Genomic DNA, 27,362 nt, shown 5'->3' on the forward strand with positions numbered 1-27,362 from the left:
CTACAGGAGGCCTGTTGTGAGATGCTTTGAATAAAACATCCACCGCAGACACATGCTAAATTCCACCGGGATCATATGTGATAGATTAAAAGAGCAATTTGTGCAAAAAAATGAAAATTATCTCATCATTTACTCACACTAATGTCTTTCCAAACCCTTATGACTTACTTTCTTCTGTGGAACACAAAGGAGATGCATATGACCCATGCACTATATTTCAATTCTTCTGAAACCTTAACATAGCTTCATTTGAGGAAAGGGAACCAAATTTAAGTCATTAGTCACTGAATATGTATTCAGAATTGGTGCATGAAGAACTGTGAATGAGATTGAGGGGGGGTTTAACGAATACAGACATTTATTATTTTGGATTTAGAAGAACATACTGCATTTAAACAAGCTCAATTTCATATTCGGAACGTCTGTTTCAAAGCTTTCTATTTATATGACTGAGTCCAGACTGTTTATTAGACTAACTTACTGGCCTAATGAAGGACATTTGCATTGCTAATCAAATCAGGCCTTATTTGGGATCCAGTCGCTCATTTGACGATGCAACAAAGTTATTGCTTCAAACGGCTCGTCTGGTTCGCATGACTGCTGTCGGCGAGAGGGTGGAGAATGGAATGAATGCTTACGCTTGTGTTTGTGCGGCTGGATGCGAGTCAGTGTATGTTCGCTATCTGAAACATCTGCGCTTGTAAAGCTCAGGAGAAGCTACAGATGGCATCCAGACATTTGCAATATTCCTCAAGAGCCACATGCTTAAATCTCTCATGGACGGTTGAAACTTTGGTCAAGGCATTTGCAAAATATGCTGATGCAAATGTTTAGCGATCAGCTGTCCTTCTAGATAGCAGCTTAATGTACTATAGATTTAATATTCCTTAACTAATAAGCTAGTGCATTTAATTTGACCTCGATTTGTCATCTTATCTTCAGGTCACCAGGGTTTACATGTTGCAGTGGATGGGCACAGCAAGGCGAGGAGTGTTTAATGCGTAAGTGTCTTTTCCTGTATGTTAGATCACTTCCTGAGTGTCACTTGATTTATATCTTGATTATGTCCTTCTCCCCTCAGCTCTCTGCGAAGGTAACTTCACTTGCAATGAGAATGAGGTGTGTGTCCGACCAAACGAATGCCGCTGTCGTCATGGATATTTTGGGGCAAGTTGTGACACAAGTGAGTTCATCAAGCTAATTTTAATTGTTAAAAAAATATTTTTTGCTTTTTACTCCACGTGGGTTAGCTTTGAGGTAATCTATATGCTAATATAGCTACAATTTACAAAGATATGCACTGGAAATTTACATTATTTATTTTCCAAGTAAGTGGACTTAAACTACGTTATCCACATTTTTGGCCAATAAGTTGCTCTTAAAAAAATGTCCCTAATCAGCAAATCATAAAGTTGCTAAGCTATGATCAAAACTAGAGGCAAATCTTTCAGTGTTCCACTCCAAATTGTTCTTGTGAAGGCTTGTACTTGTTAATTGTAAGAAAACTGTGACAGCACTTAACATTAGCAACCAATTTCAGCATACTTTAAAGGGGTCATATGACGTTGCTAAAAAGAACATCATTTGGTGTAATACAATGTGTTTATGCGGTTTAAGATTCAAAAACACATTATTTTCCACATACTGTACATTATTGTTTCTCCTCTATGCCCCGCCCTTCTGAAACGCGTCAGTTTTTACAAAGCTCATCATTCTGAAAAGCGAGGCGTGCTCTGATTGGCCAGCTATCTAGTGCGTTGTGATTGGCTGAACACCTCAAGCGTGAGACGGAAATGTTACGCCTCCTTACCATATTGTGATGCACGACGACACAAAAACAATAAAACCCATTATAAACGCGCCAGACTGTTGGAATTGCCCCACTTTATAAAAACAGCCTTTGTGCAAGCCAGCATTGTAGGCTACTTTTCCAGGTTCAGGAAATAGTCCTCCGTAAAATGCGCTGCACACACTCTAATATTTGGGTTGAACTGTTCTGGAACAGTGTTGTTAATACAACTTAACCACTGATTTCTAGTTGTGTCCTCTTTTGGAAGCCCAAACAAAGTACTTTCACTTTCACAACGAAACACAGCATCTCCACGACATGGCTCCGGCAGCAGCAACAACACTACAGCGAGAATAATATTTCTGCACTTTTCTTTGCGTATACATTTGGGTAGTGTTGTCACGGTACCAAAATTTCAGTATTCGGTACCGATACCAGTGAAAATCCACGGTTCTCGGTACCAAAGCAAATCACAAAAACATGCTAGTTAAAAAAACACACTATTTTTATTAATAAAGTCAAACAAAAATCAATGCCGTTCTTTATACTTATTTAAAGTTGTTTCAAGTTTTTCCGCAAGTAATAAAGTATGAAAACAAGTTTCACTCAAATTTAATTTGTCTTTTAATTAATGAAATTTAAACACACTTTATTTTTTGGGTAAATAAAGGGGATTTACTATTAAAATTAAAATATGGAAGAAATATTGTGTGATTATTTCTTTAAAACTAAAGATTTATTACTTATTTTTTCAACAGTAGTAGGGTAATAGTAGGCCTTTCGCATACATTCTACTAAATAATAGTAATATATTTCTGACACGATGTTTTTAAGATAAACTTTTATGTTGATGAGTTGCGTGAATACCTTTAAACTTCTGTGTGTCGCTATATGATATGACGCTGGTTTTACTCAAATGAAACGGTAAAAGGCTCGTGAAGTGACTCTCAGAGCAGTTCTGGAGATGTTGTTTATGTATTTATGTCCTCACTGAGACGGCAGATGATGAAATCACCGCGATTCAGTGTGTAGTAAAAAAAAAACGTGTGTCTCTGCCATTCATTCATTCACACAGAGACTCGCAGAACATGCAGGATTCATATTTGAATTGACTTTTGCAGCTTAATTCATGCAAACTTTGACAAATTCCGCGACATTCCGTGCTAAACTGTAAATTCCGTTTTTATAATTGGATTCTGAGATTCCATCCACGTTTTCTGCATCATGGAAATCATAGAGCCGTACGTGTCAAGAACCGGGTTAACCGGGTTCTCGGTACCACCGGTACTTAAATAACCTGGTACCGTGATGTTTACATTTTTTTAGTACCGACTTGGTACCGAAATACCAGGTCTTTTGACAACATTACATTTTGGCAGTGTTTTGCAAATCTTCCCACATTGTGACGTAGATATGTGGGGGCGTGTTTGAATGAGCTGTTTTAGGGGTGCGTGGCAGAGTATTAAATTTTATAAAGAATATCTCTTTGGTTTGTGACTTTAGTCTTTGCAACTTCAGGGATCTCATCTATGCACAAACAGCTTGTAACACTCCAAAGAGAAAGGAAGACCTCGCATCATATGACCCCTTTAAAGACAACATGACTCCAAAATTGAGCCATTTGACTATTTGAATATTTATCTTATTCTAAAGAAGAAATATCATAGTCATTCATAATTTTCATAATGTTTCTTCACCTCTGAATTGACTTTTCAATTCTAATGATGAAACCAAGGCCACTTGAATAAGAAAAAGTCATATTGATCAATAATATTTATTTAACTTCACTCCTATTCAAAAGTTTGGGGTCAGTAACTTTTTTATGAAATTAATGATTTATTCGGCAAGGATGCATTGAATTAATATGAAGTGACAGTAAAGACATTTTTAATGTTACAAAATATTTATATTTCAAATAAATCAAATTAAACGTATTCATCAAAGTATCCTGAAAAAAAATATATTACAATTCCCACAAAAATATTAAGTAGCAAAAACAGTTTATAATGTCAATAATAATAGGAAATGTTTCTTGACTGTCAAATCAGCATATTAGAATGATTTCTGAAGGATCATGTGACACTGAAGATTGGAGTAATGATGCTGAAAATTCAGCTTTGCATCACAGGAATAAATTATATTTTAAAAAATATATTAAAACAGAAACAGTTTTAAATTGTAATAATAGTTCACAATATTACTGTTTTTACTGTATTTTGAGCAATTAAATGCACCTTGGTGAGCAGTGTATATACAGTATAACACACTTATAATAAACATTTTATTTACAAAATAGACATTTTATGCAGCGATGAAAGAGCCATTTTCCCTGAGTAAATTATAGTTTTACAGCAAGCTGAAAAAATTCCTTCAGCTTCCCAGTTGCACAATAAACATGTTTCTTATCCTTTGACCCTGTGCTTTTTTTGACTCCTCTAGAGTGTCCCGCTCAGTTCTGGGGTCCAGACTGCAAGGGCATGTGCACGTGTCACCCTAACGGTAAATGCGACGACGTGACCGGGAAGTGCACGTGCTACCCAAACCGCTGGGGTGAGAACTGCGAGAAGCCCTGCAACTGTCAGAAAGGGAAATGTGACCAGGAGACAGGCAAATGCACCTGTCATGCCGGTTACTGGGGGCCGCAGTGCAACAACAACTGCTACTGCAGCATCAACTCGGTTTGTGACCAGAACTCGGGCCGGTGCATCTGCAACCCCGGCTGGTTCAACCGGAACTGCGGTGCTCAGTGTGTATGTAACAACTCGCCTTGTGAGCAGTTTACGGGCCGATGTCAGTGCAGGGAGAGGCTCTGGGGTCAGCACTGTGAACGGCACTGTCAGTGCGCAAATGGGAAGTGTAACCCTGTGGATGGATCGTGTACCTGTAAACCCGGATACAGAGGAAAGCTATGCCGGGAGCCGTGTCCAGCTGGATTCTATGGACAGAACTGCAAAAACAAGTGAGGGAAGAAGTCTCATGTGCTTACTGTGGCTGCATTTATTTAATCAAAAATACAGTAAAACTGTAATGTTGTGAAATATTATTTCAATTTCAAATAACTATTTTCTATTTTCAAATATTTTAAAATGAAAATTATTTTTATGATGCTAAATTTTCAGCATCATTACTCCAGTGTCTTAAGTATCACATGATCCTTCAGAAATTATTCTAATATGATGATTTACTCCTCAATAAACGTTCCGTATTATTAAATCTCAATGTTGAAAAAGGTTTTGCTACTTAATATTTTGTGGAAATTGTGATGTACTACCATACTGAAGTTATACTCCCATATACAAAAGAAGTAAGTAAGATTTTATAAATGTAAAAAAGGAAATTAATTGGGGTTTTTTTTCCAGTGAGGGTGCATAAAATTGATCAAAAGTCACAGTACAGGCACTTATAATATTACAAAAGATTTCTATTTCAAATAAATGCATCCATCTATTTATCAAATAATCCAGAAAAAAATATTAGCGTTACCACAAAAATGTTAAGCAGCAAAAACTCAATATTGCTAATATAAAGAACCATTACTTACAACTGCGCACCAATAATACTAATAATAATAATAATTTCACAATATTACTTTTCAAAACAGTTAAAAATAAAAAATCAGTCTACAAAATATTGGTGTTTAAAGCTTTATAATTTTGTAATTTTATTGCCATAACATCATTGGGGGGGGGGGGGGGGGGGAGTATTTTTGTTAGTTTTCCAATAGAAATGTCAAAAAATAAATCTTAAATCAAGATATATTTACTTGAAAAGCAAAATGATATAAGCTATTGTTTTCTGAATAAAATATCAAAATTAATGAGTTTTGATTTTTAATTCAAAAGGAAATTTGTGTTTTCCTTTTGAATTAAGTTGATTTTTATGACATATTTGGCAGATATTTGTCCTTGTTTTAAACATAAACTCACTTAATTTTGATTCGTAAACAAGACTTAATATCTAAAAAAAAGTATATATATCTAAAAAAAAAAAATTCTTTTTTTCTTGATTTAAGACTATTTTGATATTTGACAAGATCTTGATTTAAGACTATTTTGATATTTGACATGACAAAAGTACCGAGTACGAAATTTTTTTTTTGGTATATTCTGGTTTTGACTGTAACTGAACCATCCGCTCTTCTCTTGTTTCTGTTGCTCCAGGTGTGGCCACTGTAAAGGCCAACAGCCCTGTAAGGTGACCGAGGGTCACTGTGAAACATGTGCGAGCGGCTGGAATGGGACAAAATGTGATCAGATGTGTGCAGAGGGTTACTTCGGAGAGAACTGTAAGGATCAGTGTCCGCCGTGCAAAGACGGTCACTTCTGCAACCGGATCAATGGGAAGTGTTCCCACTGCAATCCCGGCTGGATTGGAGATCGGTATGCAATTTTGGCCATTGTACCCAACTGTTATTAAAAAAATACTGTTAATGAATCAAGAACAAAACAAAAATACAAAGTTGACAAGTGAGAGGGGAGTTCACTAAAATAATTATGTCAGTGCTGTTTATTTACATATACTATCTGCACTGTTTTTAGTGAAGCACTCACTTCACTTAAAGACTTATGCAAATCAAATAATAATAAAAACATAAATTGAAGTTCATAAAACCATTTATACATCAATACACTACCATTCTAACATTTGTGGTTGGTTTAATATTTATGAAAGTAGTCTCTTGTGCTCATCAAGGCTGTATTTATTTGATTAAGAACTGTAAAATTGTGAAATATTATTGCAATTTAAAATAACTGTTTTCTATTTGAATATATATTAAAATGTAATTTATTCCTGCGATATAAAGCTGAATTTTCAGCATCATTGCTCCAGTCTTCAGTGTCACACGATCCTTCAGAAATCATTCTAATATGCTGATTATGATGGGAAAAAATCATTCTCAGCTGATATGCTGATCAGGCATCAATAGCATCAGGCAAATAATGCTGATGAATAAAGCACAATCTACAATACTAATATTTGCAATTAAGATAATTACAGTGGTGCTGTAAACCAGCTTGATTAAACTAAATTGAATGTGATTAGTAATTAAAACAGAGGTTGTTGCTATTAAATATCATACCCAATAGTGGAAGTGTACCACGTGTTTAAATTAATTAATCTCTGAAAGTTTTCATATGTTGCTGCTCCTTCAGTATTTTCTTGGAGACTGTTTTGATGAAAACTTGACTATTTGTATAACCTCCACCTCTTTCTCTCTCTGTATTCAGCTGTGAGGTGCGCTGTCCCAACGGCACCTATGGAGAAAACTGTGAAAAAGACTGCAGCCATTGTTTTAATGGAGACTGCCATTTTGCCACAGGAGAGTGTCTCTGTGACCCTGGCTTCTATGGGACATAGTAAGTCACATCTGAGTAATGCACAAATTAAGGTCGTCTTGATATTAAGGCCTGTTTTCAATAACCAATGAATCATCCTAAGAGTCATCCTAAATGGCTTAAAGATGAGTAAACCTTTAAACAAATTACAGTCTGCAAAACAGGACACCAAAAATGATTAAATGTGCATTGATTCATTGTAAACAGAGGCACTAAACATGTCCATAATAGAAAGACATGATGATCCTCAGGGGAGCATCACATAAACACATAATTGTATGTATTGTGAGGAAAAGCATATCTTTGGTATAACAGAAGGAAAGCATTTTTGATACTCTGTTGACTATAATTACGATTGCAGACTTTTTAATATTAATGATTCTGAATCACTTAAATGTTCAGATTTCACTTAAACTGGACGAGTATTAACTTTTATAAAGAATATCTCTTTGGGTTTGAGACTTTAGTCTTTACAACGTTAGGGATCTCATCTATGCACGAACAGCTTATAACACTCCAAAGAGAAAGGAAAACTTAAAATCGCATCATATGACCCCTTTAAAAATATTTCTGTAATGGCAAATCTGAATTTTCAGTGTCCTTTACAAATCTGATTTGCTGCTTAAGAAACATTTATTACTTATTATAATCAATGTTGTACATAGCTGAGCTGCTTAATATTTTTGTTGAAACCTTTATAGTTTTTTTTCAGAACTCTGATGAATAGAAAGTAAAAAACAACAAAAAAAAGGCATTTATTTGAAATCGACATCTTTATAGATTTAGATTTCTGTTTATTTCTTAAAACATTTTAAATGTCTTTACTGTCACTTTTGATCAACTGAATGCATCATTGCGGAATACAAGTATTAAGTGCATTTAAATAAAAATCCTACTGACCTCAAACTTTTGAATGATAGTGAAAAATTAAATAAACAAATATAAATTGTTAGAATATTCGGCTTTCAGATCTGTGGCCAACATTGCATTCTGAACTGAAAATTAGTTTATTTCACTTGATCAGATGATTTCAATCTATCTGTTGAGTAAGACCAATCTATGAAATACTATTGAAAATTATTCTAATATTCTAATTATTCTCAGAAAGACACTTTAAGATGTTTTGTCAGTTCAGTTCAAAGTCTTTAAATGAGAATATCTGTTCTTGTTTCATTCATTGCAAATGCTAAATTCCTCTTCCCTTTTCTTGCATTTCCAATATCAACATAATTGCCTTTAATTCCCCAAACTGCCTTGTTCCATTTTCACTGGAAACTCCTGTTGCTATGTGCACACAATGCTTGTATAGATTTGTTTTGTTTGTTTCATCAGTGTTGTTTATGTGCTCTTTGTATTCCTCTTAATTTTAGCTGCAACCTGACCTGTGAGTTGGGTCAGTTTGGAGTGAACTGTGCCCAGGTCTGTCCATGTCACGACAAGAACTGCAACCCAGTGTCAGGGGCCTGCAACCTATGTAAGAAACCCTTCCTGTCTCTCTTTGGGAAAAGCAAAAGTAATTTCTCCAGCTTTCTGTTATGTCATTTGCTATGGAGACACAGAAGAACTCCTAAAGTGTTGAGACATACTTGCGGGGTCCAGCATCAGTCATATTTTCCATTACGTTAAAGGGAGGGGGGAACATCTGCCCAGTTGACGCCAAGGTCAACTTAAGATTCAACCTTTTGACTCTCAACGGATTTGCGAGCACGTCGGTTACTAAAGGTGGAACGAGATGTTTTTAGATACAGCAAATTGTATTACAGCCACCTTGATTTTTCCAGGCTAAACTTTCCATTATAATATGTAAATATCCTTAAAATAAATATCTTTGTTTACAAGAAGATTTTATTTTCAGAGTATACATCTTTACCTAAAGCCTTTATATATATCGAGCAGCGTTAGTTCTGGCAGGTCACGTTAGTCAAGCTCGCATCAGCTGACTCTCAGCTGATCCCCATCTACCTATAGGAATACGACACCTATCTAAGCATCCATATATAAGGTCGTCAGTATTATCAGCAGTTTTCGCATTGCTCAATAGCTAATTACCCGCCTTCATCCCCAACTCCTCCTCTGTCAATTAAGTATTAATTTAGGCATTAGTACATAATTTTTCATGTACCCCTTATTGTAAAGTGTTACCATATTTTTCCTACCCCATTGACAAGTACTTTTTTTTTTTTTGTCTTGTAAAGCTAATGTTTTATTAGGTTTATGCTTAAAACAATACAAAATATGTGCCTATGGGGTAAGAAAAATACATTTATTTCCAAGACATATTCTCTGAAAACAAGATTATCCTATACATTTATCTTATTTTATCAAAGTATATATTTTACAAAAACATGCCAAAACATCTGAATAATCAAGAAAATGAACACTTTCATAACCTAATAAAAACATTTCCCTAATAAACAGCATATATGTATTTTTTTGGCAGTACATAGGATTTGTGTGCTTTTTTTTCGAAGTTGTCGAAGCTGTTTGATTCACGCTTTGCGTGAGACACAGTCCCAAAATTCAATTCATTACTCACTACTCTTCAAGCTAGGAGTGTATTTATAAGGTTCATTAACAAAGGGATGGATTAAGGTTATTCCTGTATTAAAGAATGAAGTAAAATCATACATTTTTCTTCAAAAATCTATGAGAAACTAGTTGTGCAGGTAAATAAAAACATAGTTGCTATTGGTAACATGCCTGCGTAGTCCTCACTATGTAGGTCACTGCTGTAGACAGCAGCAGTTTAACATGGCGGCCCTGATGGTGGTTCCAGAGTGGTGTCTTATTTTTACGGCTGTGTTTTTTGGCTCTTTTCCTGCCTGCTCGTCGAGTTAGTGAGAGCCGAGGTTGTTTCACACAGCTGAGAGAAATACTACAGGAAGAGAGCAAGAGAGAGAGAGAGACTGTAATGAGGAAAGGTGTGGGTCAGCAGAGGTTTCACAGGGACCTGAGTGAAGGCAGTAGTGATGTCACCGTGGCCGACCTCAATGAATCCTTCCTTGAACGCAGCTGTGCTTTCAGGACATGTGTGGATGTGCCCACACCCAGACTGAGCTCCACACTTCTGTGACAGAATCTACAGCACAAATCAAAGAGTCAAATGGGTTGTCATCGTTTATTATGCTGTAACTGTTTTCAGTTGGTTTTTACAAGCAAATGTTTGCACAAGGAATATTATGAGAGGAATATCTGGGTTCAGCTGAAAATTATTCTGTTTAAAAGGAGTAGCTCACTCCAAAATGAACATTTGCTGAAAATGTACTCTCCCTCAGGCCATCCAAAATGTAGATTTTTTTTTTCAGAAAAGACTGAAGGAATTTCGCATTTGATCACCAATGAATCCTCTGCAGTGAATGGGTGCCGTCAGAATGAGAAATCCAAACAGCTGAAAAAAACATCACAATAATCCACACCACTCCAGTCCATCAATTAATGTCTTGTGAAGAGAAAACTGTGTCTCTGTAAGAAACTAATTTATCACGATGTTTTTAACTTCAAGCCTCTATCCTTAATATTGTTTTCTCCAATGAAAAAGTCGTCTGAATCAGGAGAGAAATATGCACAGATCAAGCACCATTTTCAAGTTCAAAACAGTCCTAAACAAATACATGGATGAATATTGATGTGAGAGGACAACAGGGGATGGACTTTTTCATTGGGGAAACGATATTATGGATTATGGACTCGTATTTTGGCCAGAAGTGACATTTTAAAGTTAAAACATCTTTATGATTTGTTTCTTATAACACTGAGCTTGATAGACTGGAGTGGTGTGGAGTACTTGTGAATTATTGTGTTGTATTTATCAGCTGTTTGGACTCTAATTCTGACAGCACACATTCACTGCTGAGGATCCATGGGTGAGCGTCATGTGTAAAGTAATGCTAAATTTATCCAAATCTGTTCTGAAGAACTGATGAACAAACTCATTCACATCTTGGATGACCTGAGGTTGAGTAAATGTATTGCAGATTTAAATTTTTGGTTGAACTATTCCTTAACTGAAATACAAATTTATTCAGCCTGCTGGATGTGTTTCACTTTTGGACATTTTTGAAGTTGCGAAAATATAAAAATGACATAACATGTTGGATGCACCATATTTTTCATCCGGATCATCCAAGGCCAGTAATTATTTTAGCATGTATTATTGAGCTTATAACGATGGACGATCCAGACAAAAAATTACGGTGAATCCAACAGCTGAAATTCTTCATTCTCACTAGTGCCAAATTAAGCATCCCAACATTGTCTTTGCTTATGAACGGAAGAGCCAAATGGCTACACTTTATGCTTCAGTGATAATGCCTATTGGCAACAGATGCAAAGAAGCCACTGGCAGACATCCTGCATCTCACAGGACACAACTGCTAGCTCTTAAACTCCTGAACTCGTGTAGTAATTGCGAGGACATTTAATTAATTTCTATAGAATGTTCATGAAATTTAAAACCTGTTTAATCTAACATTTGCAATGATGCAACATGAAATTATTCTGTGTATCAATGTGAAAATATTTAAAATGACTACACGGTAACCATTTAAAAGCTGTTTAATGTGAAACGCCATGTGCAATAATCTAACATGAAATTATTCTTAGTTTGAATTTTAAATTCAGTATTTTCAATTGCTTCTCAGACTTTGAGCATTTAGAAGAAGGTTTCACCTGTTGTTCTGCACAACTCAGTTGGTCTTGGTCTCCTACTACAGCCATGTTTTCACTGAACGGCCTTCATCTCTCCTGAAAAAGGCTGTGCTAAATGAATCAGCTGAATACACAAGTGAGTTTTGAGTTAAATTGGAGATTTTACACTCTCCTTCTGCCTGTCTTTCTCTCAGATCCTAATCAGCGGATGGGAGTAATAGCTGCGGGAACGCTGGTGACATTCCTGCTGGTGGTTCTTCTCTCTCTGCTGTGCTGCTGCTTCCTCTGTAGCAACAAAGACAACCGCAAGTAAGTACAAATCAACACTAGTTTCACAATCCAGTTCTTAGTAAGTCCCAGCCTTCTGAATGGTTAAAATACTTTCTCCAATTACAGTTTAATATTCAAAGACAACTATTAGAAGGTCATTTATAGATTTTAGGAAGAGTTTAAACATTAGACGTAATTCATGAAATTTTCACAAATATGAGTAATTTGCATGTAAAATGGACTTTCACACCTCTTCTCTGAATTCGTAAATGCTTTGTTAACCTCAGATTTGACAGTTAAACATGTTAATGAATTCTAATAATCTAGAGGATGCATTTATTATTTGAGTGGTTTGACATTAAAATTTGGCTAAACCAACAGTGAAAGTTTGAGGCAGAACTACTTTGGAAAAAAAATTGAACTTACATACTTCACCTTTAAAAAAAAAAAAAAAAAAAAAAAAAAAATATATATATATATATATATATATATTTTTTTTTTTTTTTTTTTTTTTTTTGAGAGTGTCAGAGAGTGTACCCCTTCCACAATTGTATAATCAGAAATACTAGTTTAAACACATTACCATTAAAAAGTTTGGATCTTATGCTCACCACGGCTGCATTTATTTGATCAGAAATACAGCAAAAATTATAATTTTTTTACAATGTAAAATATGTATTTTCTATTGTAGTATATTACAAAATGTCATTTATTCCTGTGATGCAAAGCTGAATTTTCAGCATTATTACTCCAGTCTTCAGTGTCACATAATTCTTCAGAAGTCAACAATGCGATGTTTCTTCTTGTTTGCAAAGTTGAAAAGAGTTGTGCTGCTTAATATATTTGTGGAAACGGTGATTAATTTTTTCAGAATTCTTTGAAGTTTCTTTATAATAGAACAGCTTTGAACAACTGGTCTCGAGTGCTTCTGCTCACACTGTACAAACTGTTTGTGAACACAGCTGTATTTGGTGCTGTAAAACCAGACTGTCAGCAACATTCTGCATCGACGGTGTGAACGTGGCCCTTGTGTCTCCCTCAAACGCGCTCTGTTCTTACACCCCTGGCAAAAATCATCTTTTAACAAAGCCTGTCATCAGAATTGTTCACAGCTCGCTGAAATGAAAGCCTCTTCTGTTTTCCGCAGTCTGTCGGGAAAACTCAAGAATCTCGTGTTCTAGAAATCACAGTCGGCTGTTTTCTTAAACTTTCCACCTTTTCTAAATGGCTGGAAAACTAAAGAACGTAAGACCAACTGAGCCTAGATTTCCTCAGTTTGCCCGTGAGGCAAATGAATCCCTCCAATTCTTCTTCATTTGAACATCATATCTCACAACAATCTCTATGCAGTTAATGCTAGAAGGCAATCGATCTACAATAACACACATCTACAATATGCAATCCATTTCTAGTCAGTGTAATGTTGGTCTAACGTCACCCTTCCTCCTTTTAGCCCTGACCAGGAAAACTCCACCAACAGCAAGAAGGCCAAAACAATCCTCTGCGGCAGATTCAGTCGAATCAGCACCAAACTCCCAAGAATCCCTCTGAGGAGACAGAAACTACCCAAAGTTGTTGGTATGTCTTCATTTTCCATCATCTAAAATTACATATGGTTTAGGTCAGTGTGTCATGAGTAAACAGATCCATGCAACAGATGAAAGATGCAATATGATGTGCCTGATGTTTAGTCTTCAGTGATTTAACAAAAACAGCATATTTAGCAAGTATGTTAGTGACATGCTTTTCATGTTAGAGTGTAATTTGATCCACATCTCCCTCAGCCTAAACAGACAGTCTCATTTTTACATGTTGGCAAAATAAATCTTTAATTAAACCTTTATTTTTTGAATGTAAAACTTTTCAAATCTAGTTTAATAGCACAAACAACTGTAAAATACATTCTGGTTCAGCTAAAGTGAGTGTAACTGAAGGATGCAAGCCTCAAGTCACATTTATAACAGTTTAACACTTTTTTTAACCAAACACATCTTAAAAACCATTGGGCCACTGATAAAACCATTGAGCTGCCTAAAGGGATAGTTCACCCAAATGTGGAAATTCAGTCATGATTTACTCACCCTGGTGGTGTTCTCATGCTCTATTATAAGGAGAAATTTTAAGAAATGTTCTGTTCATGCTCATTCATGTGAAGGCATCAATCAGCATAGTTTTTTTTTTTAAAGATTAATACAATCACAACGTGAAATAATGCCTAGAAATCTCTAAAAAGTATCTGCATACTTTGTCCACTGTTGAATATCTTTGATTGCCTGATGACAGAATGATAGTTCTGTGGGCACCTTTTTTTATTTAAATGTTTTTATAAGTGTGTTTTTGTGCTTGTACCTTGGCTGTCATGGATAAATATGACACTAAAACCACCAGTAGGTGATGGCAAGTCCCTAACCCTAACCCTGTCTTGATGAGTGATTCATTGAATCATTCATTCAAACGATTTGTTCAAAATTAGGGTTCTAAGTGGATTCTAAAGCCCATATTATACTTCCGTTTTTTTACGCATACACTAGCATATACATGTAGTCAAATGCATAGCAAACTTCCCAAGTATACTCCATTTGATAATGTACATGAATGCAGACTAGAAGGCTTCATCTTAGTTTAATGTCTGCTTTATTTTAGTTATGACTGATAAAAATGCCGTTGTACTGTTTTAAACTAAAGTTACCCCCTGTCTCATAATCCTCTCACGCAAGTACTTGTCAATGCAGGCATCTGTTGTTGTTCCATCTCTTTAGTTTCATTTTCTACTATAGAACAATGGCTTGGGTCAGTGTTGCCACCTTGTGGAACAACTGATTAGTGCAAAACCAAATCAATGCTCATGTGCGACCTACACATACGCTTCATCACACAGTAAATGCCTTTGGACTCTCAAGATGTGTTTTTGTTTTGTTTTGCTTTTTGAGTGGCGTGTATGTGATTAAAACAACATTTACGATATTTTCATAGATATTTTCATTTGTTGGTTGACCACTCTGTGGTGCTTTCAAATCATTGCTGTGTTTGATCTGTCAAATCAACTTCATCCAACCAATGGCATGAGTTTGGGGCGGGGTTTTTTGTTTGTCTGACCATTGGCATAAACCAGGTTGACCCAGACAAAGTTGACCCAACTACGTTGACCCAGACAAAGTTTTTAGGGTTTCATCTGAATGAAATGCTTTGGGTGAATGTTTTATTTCCCTTGGCACCCTGTGAAGCTTCGAGTCCTTATTAATCTGTACCCAAACAGACATTAGTTTTCTTTTTCCCCGCATTTCTTTCCTCATTTCCCTATTTCTTGTTAAAACAGATGGCTGGGACCTGACTGTTCCCCAATCAAAGACTCCTCTGTTTTTGCCAGGATGGAACCCCTGTGTGGAGTTCTTGTGGTTGGGGAACTGTATTGGCTGCGGCTGCTAGGAGTCGGTTTTTGGGAGAACATTAAAGTGGCCATGAAAGCATATTATACTTTTTCGAGGCAGTTTTGTTTGTGATACTCATTTTGGACTTGAATTTGTCTCAGAGAGCAAATTGCAAAAGGCATGGCATACTTGATTTGGCACCGCCAAACAATAAAGAAAGTGAGTTGGAACTTTTTAAATATAGAAAAATGTGGGTTAGTTTTGCTGTGGAGTTTTACAGCTGTTTTGCTTTAGCATGCACAAATAAAAGAGGTCAAATAACTAAACCAACTCACATGCTTTCCACAACTGAATGATTCACTTTTAAGGGAAAGCTCACACAAAAATAAAAACTCTGTCATCATTTGCTCACCATCAACTTGTTCCAAACCTGTGGAAAACAACACACAATTTTAACAAAATGCAGAAGCTGCTCTTTTTCATACTGGGGATGTCAAGTTCCCAAAACAAAAAAAGAAAAAGGACCATAACATTTTTCCTGGAACGCATGCATTTCTATTTCAAGCCTTCTGAAGTCACACATTAGATTTATGGGGAACAAACCATTTATCTCAAGTACTCAAATATAATTTACACTTGTGCATATACAAAGTTGACACAATGAAATCAGATGCTAATTAACTTGGTTGATATCAGAATGAATGATATCAAATTAGGTGCCATATTTGAAGAAGAAAAGACACATGAGAATGAGATTTGAGAGCTACAGCTGAGATTTGCAGCCCCTGGTCACTTTGTGCTTTTGTTTTATTGGAAAAAAAGCAGTCTGAATATAAAGATAAAATATAATTTGGCTGCGGAGTGGGTAAACGATGACAATTTGATTTTCAGTGGACTACTTCCATTTAGCTTGCACTTGAATATGTCTGAAATATCATTGCATACAAACTTGTATATCTATATAAAAATTACATAAAATTGTTTCGTTCACAAAATTTAAGTTAACATATTTGTCAATGTAAGATGTGAAAAAACAAAGAAAGACAGCACAAGCACATTTGAAGAAAAAAAGTTTGGAGAAAAGCCCTAGTATTCATCACAAATGTGCCATTTTATGTGACTTAAGTCTCCAAAAGAGCCACTTGAACCATCTCCAAACCACAAGCAAAAATCCAGGTCCCAATCAAGTAAATAAGAGTTGAATTCTGATTTTACGAAGAACATGGATGGCACAATTTTAATTAAAACACACAATACCCCAGTGTATGGGTAGCAGGCGGACACGGGTGAGCACTATTTAGTTATTTAATGACAAGAGAACGCCCAGAGCCATGCTGTCCTCCATAAGACACGTGCTTCCACGCTAATTTACCACATTACATAAGTTAAGAGTCACTGCCATCAGAACAGAGTAAAATCATCTGTAAAACAATAATGTCACTGTTGGTTAGGGTCAAGTATGGCCTGCAGATTGTTTCAATAAAACCCCTCAAGCTGTAAAACCGTGGACAGACAACAAAGAACAAGCAAGTAGTAAAATGCAATAAGAAGACTGCACTTTAGCTGAAGAGATATGCTCTTGAACACAAACTGGCCCTTTCATCCTCAGACTTTATGAGTAAATTGAGTGAGAATGCATGTAAAGCGTCTCTTTCATCTGACAAATCAAAAAGTGTTAAATGACTTCAGGGACTGCCAAAATCAAAGTTTCTTTTCACGCTCATTCTTGATTGGTAAACAATTGGGTTTTGCGATAACATAAGAGAGGAAGAACTGAAAGCAAACGCAGATGTAACGTTGACCCATTCTCTTCCCAACCCCCTCCAACTCTTTACTTAATGGGAGGAGCTGGATGAAAATATCGCCCTCTGTTTCCCTCTTTTTCCTCTTCCTCCTTTTCCTGTTGCAAACCAGCGGTTCTGCTATCCTCATTGGCCGACTGCAGCAGTGAGGTCTGCTATTTTTCCCTTTCTTTTCTTCCCCCACTTTTTTTTGTAACTCTACCCTCATAGGAGAGCAAGCGGGGAGCTGGGGGTTCTTCAGACAGGAAGTGACCAAATTTACCACAGTGTGCTTTTAGAGCCCTTTTTACACATACTAAAGCTGGCTAGGACAGATTTAGAAAGAAAAAAAAAAGAATGAAAATGCTTACCCCTTCATCTCCTTGTGACCTACATTCTGTCTCTCCATAATTCCGATGAATAGTTAAGGAAAAACATTTCTTCAGTCAATCTGTTTTGAATCAAGCAGCTGTATTTGGACGATTCTCACAATACCTGCCAAGAACAAGTGCAAGAACACACACAAAATATATTTAAAAAAAAATTCTACTCAACATAAACATTAAAATTAAATAAAATAAAGCACAAATTTCCCCCGATTTTCCTACCATATTGTCAGATATGTTTATTGTATTTTATAAAATAAACATGTGATTATAGTAAATATTATATATATATATATATATACACACACACAGTATATTAGTGTATAATAATGTATATATTAATGTGTATTATTCATAAACATTTTTATATACAACAATTTTCTAAACTAATATACATTATAATATATATATATATATATATATATACATATATATTAGGGGTGTCCCCGACTAAGGATTTTCATAGTCGAATCGGAATTTTCTAATCTTGCCGATATTTGACTTATATTCGAATCATGTTTGGGGACGGGGCAAAATACAGTACCAAGAGACAGTCATAATTACTGACATTAACACAGGGAAAATGTGTAATGGACACCTCACAGATACAAAAATAATGTTTTATGTTTTGATTAAAAGATAGTTAACATTAATCACTCCAAAAATCACTATTGAGAAAAAGGGAATAAAAAAAAAAAAAAGTAAATGTAAAACATCTGGATGCATTATATATTAAGAATTTGGGTAGGGGCTTAAACCTCATGAAAACAATGTCACAATGTAAAAAAAAAAAACATTTGAGTACTTTTTTTTTTTTTGAGGTGAGATGCAACATGCAACTGCATATTTTGTGAGATTCATACATTTACGTTTTACTTCTATATCATACTAGCCTAATTTATGTTCATGTTCTCACATATTTAACCAAGACATATGAAACACTGTAAAGAATGATCCATGGACAATGTTCCTGTGCACAGCTTTTTAGCTCTTGATGTACATTTCTCTTAGTCCAAGTCTATAAACATGTTTCTGGAGAGGCGTCAGAGAGACAGGCCACCTGCTGCCCTACACCAGAGTAGTTTCTGCAGCTGTGGGGACTTGTGCTGCTGGGACGTCCAAGGCCTGTAGAGCACAGGGTGGGCAGCCAGACCAGCTAAGTCTCTGTCCCTGAGAAGACAGCAGTTGTCCGATGTCAGTAAATCGCTCAGTAACAGCACTGAGTCTATTTGCATGTATTCCTAACATGTATGTCATGCCATTTTCACGGTCCCACAGGGGCATCATGAATCTGCATGATCAGAATACCGATGACATTGAACAGCAGTACACACAGAGGAGATATTCCTTTGACATTTCGGGAAAGTTCTTCCAGCATCTACAGCTGTTTGGAAAAAGTATAAAGTATGGAATGTAAATTGTTTCACTGAAGGCAAAACTCCAAAAAAGTTTTATTTCTCTGTGGTTTTCACTGCTATGTGCTGTTGAAATGTTTATTTTTGCAAATTTACTTTTAAAGCTTTTTTTCCACCCTGGGAGAATGTTGGAAGAAGCCATTTGCGAGCCGATTGCAAAAGCTCGAGTCTTTCTAGATCTAAAACACATACGCAAAAACTCAACATGAAAGTTCACTTTGTTTCAGTCTTTGAGTTATTGTGTTATTCACTTTATGAATAAACTAAACTAAACAGCCCATAGTTTGTCAAGTATTGAAAATCAATCTTTCATTGTGTACAGTAAATCTTGTTGCTGGTAGTCTTAAATGTAAAAGCTACTAGTAATTGAAACCATATGATGAAAGAACATTTAAAAACCATTTTAATTTTACTACGTACGCAACTGATGTATTTCAGAACGAAACAAGACATTTAATAAGCGAGAATGTGGATTAACATGTCTGATCCATCATGAATTAATTGGATTGTGGAAAATGGTGTTATGAGCCATAATGGAGACAGATGGTTGGAGGGGGAGGGGCTTAACAGCAAGGGCTTAATGATGTCACCTGAAAAGGAAAGTTGTTTCAGAGAAAGATTAAGTTGAAAAATCATGCATAATAAGACCAAGGACATGTATAAAATGCAAAAGAAGTCAATTTTAAATGCATGCTGACTTGAAAGAGATCTTCTGATCTTGCCTGGAAGGCTTCGCACGGCCACATAGCCAAAAGAGCAGTGTGAGAGAGGCGTAACCAGGCCAAGAAAGTGTGGTTAGCATCTACTCTAGTTCATCCTGAAAGGAGATGTGAGCAGCAGACCACAGGAATCCTGAGTTGACCATCTTTTCTAAGTCAGCATGAATGCATCATCACATATAAGTGGGTGGAAGGAAGCGGCCTCTTGAAAACCACCATGACCTTCATTAGGACCAAAGTCACATGCAGGAGAACAGGGCAAAAAGTTACCACTGTATATTTGTAAATTTTTGTGATTAGACAGCATTTTTAGTTCCTGATGAGCCGCTGTTAAAAGAAACAAAAAAAAAATAATCAGAAAAACCTATCTATCAAATAGTATATATCAAATGTATTTTATGTGTGTGTGTGTGTGTGTATATATATATATATATATATATATATATATATATATATATAGTATATAAGTATATAAATGTGCTTTGTAGACACATTTGTTGAAATGTGTTATGTTGGTCCACCATCACCAAATTCCTAGCTCCTCAGATGATCTCTGATCATTCCACTAGCGTGCTTTGAAGTCTAGCGTTTCACTCATGTGCTGTCAATGCTGGCTTTCATACAGATTATCCACGCTCCACTATTTGCCCTTGTCGGTCAATAATAAAGACTGTAGAGCCTAACATCATCACATATGTTGTCAAAGAGCCTTTGTGTGTTCTGGAACCCAGGGAGCCTTCTTCAACTGATCTGACCTGACCTCTCTGTTTGTTTTCCCCTCGTCCAAACCCTTAGTCACCCACCACGATCATGAGAACACCTTCAACAGTATTATTGAGCCGCCCTCCTTGGTGGACCAGCCTTCTCCATCATGGTCATCCCAGGAGTCCTTCTCTTCCTTCGAGACGAGCGAAGATGGGCCCGTTTACTGCGTACCCCACGAAGGTGAGCAGGAACTAGTGCAGATAAGCCATCTGTTTGTGCAACATGGAAAACAGATGAGGGAGTTAAGAAATCTCCAGACAATTTTATGAAATGACCCCATTCTGTGGTAAACGGTTGCCCTCTGGGTGCGTATATCACATGCATTGAGATAACACAAACAGTAAATGCTATAAATGGCCAAGTCAGCAGATCCAGCGCTTTCAGGATGTGACTCAGGACTTTCCGCATAAACTGTTGTGTTGGAGATTGCTGGAGAACTGATATAAAAGCATTTTAAGGAAAACTGTTTAATCTTAATGTGCAGTTTTGGTGTTTCATTAAGTATACAATATTCTTTAGTTGTCCTTATCATTTTATTCTAGATGTGTCTAAAATAATATAGAATTCTTGCTTCGTTAGAAAAATTTCAGTACAGTGAAAGGTTACTATCTTAAGACTTAATGAATAATGCACACTATATACTGTAAACTTTTACTGCAATAAAACTATGTTCAGAAATTACCAGGCAATTAGGTTTAAAATGCTAACAAAACAGTTTTGTTATTGTTAACTAAAACTTCAAAAAAATAAATAAATAAAAATAAATAACTGAAATGAAGCTAATGAATCTATAACAGTAGAAATGTGGTAACTAATTGATATAAAATGTGCTGAAGTACTAAATTTATTAAAATAATCGATAAATATCGATATATAAAATAAAACTGATATATAAGAAATAAGATAAAAGCAGATAAATGTATTAAAATTAAACTGAAAACTTTAAATATAAAAATAAAAGCTAATTCAAAATATTAATAAATACTATAATAGTATGTAAATAATACTAAATTAATAAATCAAAAATATAACGGCAAAATCACCAAAAAAATGCCTTATTGTATAGTTTGCACTAGAAAAAAGAATTGTAAGTAAAACAGACTAAGAATTTATGTCAATAAATTGAGTAAGTTGTTGAGTGATTGTTTTAAATAATCACTCATAAAAGGTCACGTTTGTTTCCAGATTGAATCAGTGTTTTTCAACAAATCAGTTGTGTGATTGATTCACTGACTCACTTATATAGACAGTCACTTGTTCTGTTTATGAATCAATCAATGTTTTTAAATCAATCAGTTCAATGAACGACTCAATAAGTGACATAATGTACAGACTGGAATTTGGAACAAAACCATTTAAATTACAAATATAAAAAAGGCGTGTTAAAAAGTGCAGCTGATATTCTTTGCAGTTAATTTATCATACAGGAAATGGCCATACAGTTTTTGAAATGTTTAACAATCAGAACTAAGACTTTATTAGTGAAAAATATTTTTCTCTTCTACTTAACCTTTTCATTTACTCGCTTGCATTTTTCAGAGACTACGAATGAGAGCTGTGACAAGCGAAATTCTATCACTGCTCAAGAAATACCACCGACCCCCAATTATGAGGATGCAGGAGAGTACACGTCCCTCAAAGACACAAGAGAAACTACAAAGCAGTACGTTAGTGATGGGAGCGAGCAGCCTCTCCTGAAGTCTTCAGACAGCGAGGGCTCCACCAGTGGTTCTGAGTCAACTATAGGAGCTGTTTACGCCCATGTCGCCCGCCTTTCCAAGCACTCCAAAGAGGAGGAGGACAACGCTTCACCGGAGAAGACAAAAGAGAAGACAAAACCTCGTCCTCCAGACCCTTCCACCAAACCAAAGGTGTCCTGGATCCACGGAACATCTGGAACCAACCCAACAGAGCAAAGCCAGACTCCGTCACCACAAAAAGAGAAAAGGAAGAACAACTCAGAAAGTTCTGGAGAGGTTGATGAGAAGCAGCGGTCAAAGGAGAAGTCGAGCAAGAACCGTGAAAAGCATCAGGATGGTAAGAAAGCAGATGGACCCGAATCACCAAGCAAAAGCAAATCTCACAAAGCTTCGGATACCATTGAGCACCTCAATGGAACATTCCAGAACGCCCTGAAGAAAATCGGAAACTTCCACTCGGACAAGAAAACAAACGACACCAACAAAGATCCACCCAAAAGCCCAAAGATCATGCATCCTCACATGAACTCTGAGGCCGCCACGCTACTCGCGGCTCAGCTGAAGGAAAAGACCCAAAGCCTCAATCGGAACGAGGGTCTCACGGTGGGCATCAAGCCCAACGGTGTATCAACACCTCAAGCCAACCGAGAGAAACCCACCCCACCTCAAAAGACCAAGCGCTCTGCAACTGGCACCAACAAGCCCCTTCTTCCCACCTCCAGCAACCTCCAGAAGATGGTGACTCCTATTTCAGACTCTACACCTGAACCTAAAAGCCCAGAAAAGCTAGGGGTTAATGGGACCAGAGTTGAAGGAGACGCCACACCAAAGAAAACACCCATCAAAAAACCACCGAGGAAGAAAGGAAAGGAGGGAACACTGGAGACGGAAGGCAAAACCACTCCAAAGACGGCCATTATGCCACCTCAGACTGTCAAGTAGATCTTTGATCACATTGGTGTGTCCATTTTTGAGAATATAAACGTACAGTTTTTCTTTCGTTAAACATTATATAGGAATTGGATGGATTTTTTTGTTGTTGTTTTAAATGGACGAGCTGCTTATAGGATTTAAAATTTTGAAGGATTGTGGTTCTCGTTAACTCTTTGAAAACCAGGAATCGGAAACAACGCCGTGGCTTGTGTACAGTATTAAAAAGGAAGAGTAAATGAATTTAATGTAATAAGCTCATTTTGTATGCTCTCGGTTTTACATATGCATCATTCCACGTCCAAAGAGAGATTTTCCAATGCTATCGTAATTGTGTGATCAGCAGGTTTTTGTGTCTGAAAGATTGTATTTAGCACTGTATTCATAGGTGTAAAGAATGAACCAAAGGTACTTTAAAGGTACAGAAAGAATGATTCCAATATTAATTTTCTCTCAGGATGTATCAGTATATTCAATACCTTGTAAATGATGCCATGAAGGAAATTCTCTGCTTGGGTTCTCAGACATATCATTTGATTCACGTCCATCAGTACTTCACCTTGCATCATGCTTTTTAAGCTTAAAGTGATATTTCTTGCAAATCCACAGTGATGTCTTTTCTTGATGTTGAAGCTTAGCACTAGCTTTTCCTTTTCCCCTAAAGTACCCACAATCGGTCATGCATTTTTTTTTCAGGCCAGATAAAGACTGCATATAAATTAAAATTTACTGGGGTTTTTTTGGCTTTTAGTCTGTGCATGTTGGCGTTCATGCTGTTTATATGATATTATAGTTCTAAAAGTTCAGAAAATAAGTACAGTTATACAACCTTTCTCCTCTGGGATGGATCTTGTACACCGGGGAGTGTTCAAATTCTCATCCAATAAAATGCAGTCCTTACTGAACTTCCTGATGAAATAGGAAACACACAGGAAAATAATTACAATGTTTCAATCAGTTTTGAACTTATTGTTGATATTTGCATTAAAAATCAGCACTTGATTCTTAAACTCAATAATTATTTTTATGCCTTCTTTTTATAGCATAAAGACAGCATTACTATAGTGCTCACTGGCATTTTGTGAAAAATAATTGCTATACATTATTTATATATACATATACATACATACAGCAGTTGCAACCTACAAACTTTTACTGTCAAATATTATTTGTCCTGCAGTAGAAACAAAGTTGCCAGTATAAAGCAGCCTACGTCCGATTGAAGGGTATTACCTTAATTATTCATTCCTCAGAGTTTGCCTTAACTATGCATTTGCAGGAAGTTCAATGCAACCAACAAAAAATATTTTGTCTGTGGCTAAAATGAACACAATATTGGCTCATGACTGCAGTGTGTTTATTTTTTTAAGCTTACTATCTGAGACACCCTATAGCACTTGCAAATACTTTTTTGGGATGACACCAACAGAAAGAATTCATGAAAAACTGGATGCTTATATTTTAACAAAGAACCTAGGGTTAAATGTTCAATCAAAAAAAGCTTTTCGATTGTGGTGTACAGTAACTGCTATTCTTTCATTTGGTACCTTATATTTTTCTACATGCTAAGATATTTTGTAATAATATTTTTACCCTCATTTGTAAGCTGTGCTTATACAACTTATATCTTGCTTTTTTATTTTATGTGTGTGTGTCAAATGAACTGGTTTTCAATTTTGATATTTTTTTTTTCTATGTGCAAGCATCAGGTACATTTGGATTTAATGTTTAAATATCTTTTTGTTTACTCTCAAAATATCTTTTTCACATTTCTCTGTGGATGTTATTGTTTTTTTATGAACGATAAACTGCATGATGCAGAGTTCGGTGAGAGATCGCTGAGAGATATCTATGCATGTTACCCCATGTTCTGTTTTTGCTGTTCTGTTACTTGGGACCTATGACAAAAAACGACTTTTCATGTTTTTGCACGAATCCAGAACATTACCATCCACAGTATATTACTTTATGGGAGTATGGATAACAGATTTTTCTACTCTGACTTTGGCATGAGCTTTGACTAAAGCTCAGCCTTAAAACATGGAGCATTATCAGTTACACGCATTATCTTCATTTATTTTGTCCTGATTTTTGCCTTTCTATGTTGTTGATGTGTGGTTATTCAGTTACCGTATTTGAAATAAAAGCAAACCTGTAACTCATGAATCTAAAGGGTACAGATATCAAATGGCTCTCCCTTCAACATTCAGTATAATATAATATAATGTAATATAATATAAAAACAAACATTTTATAAAATACAACTAAAACTTTAAATCTATAAAAGATTAATTAATTGTACTTCTGCTTAAAATTGTAAGAGTCCATCTTAGAAAATAAGTCATTAAAAGTATATATAGATAGATAGATAGATAGATAGATAGATAGATAGATAGATAGATAGATAGATAGATAGATAGATAGATAGATAGATAGATAGATAGATAGATAGATAGATAGATAGATAGATAGATAGATAGATAGATAGATAGATCTCTTATTCATTACAAGATCCAGGATGTCTCTAAATGACACTCTGCTCTCTCAGTTTTGTGTCTCTCCCATCAATTTTCTCGTTTATACAGTAAATTATATTTTACAGTTTCCGCTGACTCCTGGCTGCCTCTGTGTTCTGAGCAGGGGAGCATGGGGAGGTTTTTCGTCGCGGTAGCTGTTGCAACGGTGGTCATATGCTCATCAAACTCTAAAGGGCCCAGAGGACTCAACTGGCGAGCTCCTCTACTGGCACAACAGCCCCTTTCATACAGGAACAGTTGGAAGTCTGTGCAATGGGGCCCTGGAGTTAAAGCATCATGCGCTGCGTATTTGCGCTCCATTTTCTGTCTTTTTTTAAGGAGGGCTTGAAGAAAGCAGCCAACGTTTTGTGGGCAAAAGGCAACACAGGCAAGGAGGATCATGTGATCTGTAATTGAAACCAGAGATGTTTAAGCATCCAGACACACATACACGTGTGCACATTTCCCAAGTCATGCCACTGCTGACATCGAGCTTCTTTTAAACACGGAATTACATTTGCTTTCATTTCAGTATGTATGTGGCCTGTTGTTGGTGTATTTCAATTTAATTCTATAATGGCTTCACTGGCTGTTACGTGGCAGATGTACAGATTAAACATTCAACCATATAATATAATAAATACAAGATAATCAAAACATTTGAGAAAATTCAACAAAGAAAAACAAAAGACAAGATTTTTTACATACAATTCTACAAACGATTCTTTTTCTCAATGTACTTGTGATTAAAATTCAAAAAGATTTCTGGGTCCTTCTTACAAAATAAGTCCCTAAAAAGGTGGATCTGGCAACAAAACAAAAAGTGTTTTCCTTGTAAATCTCCTGCTTTACTTTAGAAAAATTAAGAAAAGTAAATAAAACATTTGAAATTATAACTCTCTCCCTCTATATGTATATACAAAATATATTTCTAAATATATTTCTAAAATTATATTAATATAATAAATCATTTCTAAAGTAATAATTAATAAATTACATTATTGAAATCATGTTTAGATTTTATATTTATAAATGATAATAAATTACAATAAATTAAAGATCATTAAATACGAATTAAATTCAAAGAGATCAAATCAAATAAGCAAAAGTAATAAATTATATTTCTTCCTAAAATAAAAGGAATTTTATTCCCCCCCCTCAATTGTTATTATATTATAACGCATCTAGATGTTTTACTAGAGCAGGTTTTCACATTATTTTTCATTATTCCACAAAAAAAAAAACTGAAATACGATAATTTTATGAACATGAATTCTACGGAAGTATAAAAATACTGCCATTAATTATTAAAATGTAGCCATTAAAGTAATATACCATTATTTTGTCTACATGACAGTGATGCGAATACACACATCCTAACTCCAATATCATTTTCCCAGTAAAATAAGGTACTGTAGAGGTATGAGACAACTGAAACAGCACTCCAGCGCTGGAAAAGTCATTTAGGTTGTGATTCTTCCAGGAAAAAAAGTGTGTTCCAGAAAGTATTCACAAAACAAGTTTAAAAAAGATATGGTTTATGACATCTGCGACCGGACAGACAAACTGATATTTCAGAAGAGGAGATATGACAAATGGAGTGCCAGTCTAAACATACCTCTCCAAAACCTGGAGCACAATCAAGCGGCAGGACCATCAGAGCCCACAACCGGCCCGCGGCTACACGCCTGTTCACAACCCAGCCGTCGCCATGGCAACAGGGACAGATTGCATCCACAT

At 35.8% G+C, this 27,362-nt stretch overlaps 1 protein-coding gene across 1 annotated transcript in view; it reads left to right on the forward strand.

Annotated features, from left to right (window-relative positions):
• The window catches only part of scarf2 (scavenger receptor class F, member 2), a 29,469-nt gene extending 4,194 nt beyond the window's left edge, over positions 1-25,275 (forward strand). Inside the window, exons 2-11 of the mRNA XM_079419788.1 lie at positions 943-1,001; positions 1,082-1,183; positions 4,229-4,748; positions 5,950-6,168; positions 7,018-7,146; positions 8,496-8,599; positions 11,967-12,081; positions 13,496-13,620; positions 20,507-20,656; positions 22,016-25,275. Coding sequence (XP_079275914.1) covers positions 943-1,001; positions 1,082-1,183; positions 4,229-4,748; positions 5,950-6,168; positions 7,018-7,146; positions 8,496-8,599; positions 11,967-12,081; positions 13,496-13,620; positions 20,507-20,656; positions 22,016-23,118 — 2,626 coding nt within the window. The 3' untranslated portion in view covers positions 23,119-25,275. The remainder of the gene's footprint in view (positions 1-942; positions 1,002-1,081; positions 1,184-4,228; positions 4,749-5,949; positions 6,169-7,017; positions 7,147-8,495; positions 8,600-11,966; positions 12,082-13,495; positions 13,621-20,506; positions 20,657-22,015) is intronic.
• The last annotated feature ends 2,087 nt before the right edge of the window (positions 25,276-27,362 follow it).

Source organism: Barbus barbus (assembly GCF_936440315.1).
Source record: "Barbus barbus genome assembly, chromosome: 6".
Taxonomy (NCBI): domain Eukaryota; kingdom Metazoa; phylum Chordata; class Actinopteri; order Cypriniformes; family Cyprinidae; genus Barbus; species Barbus barbus.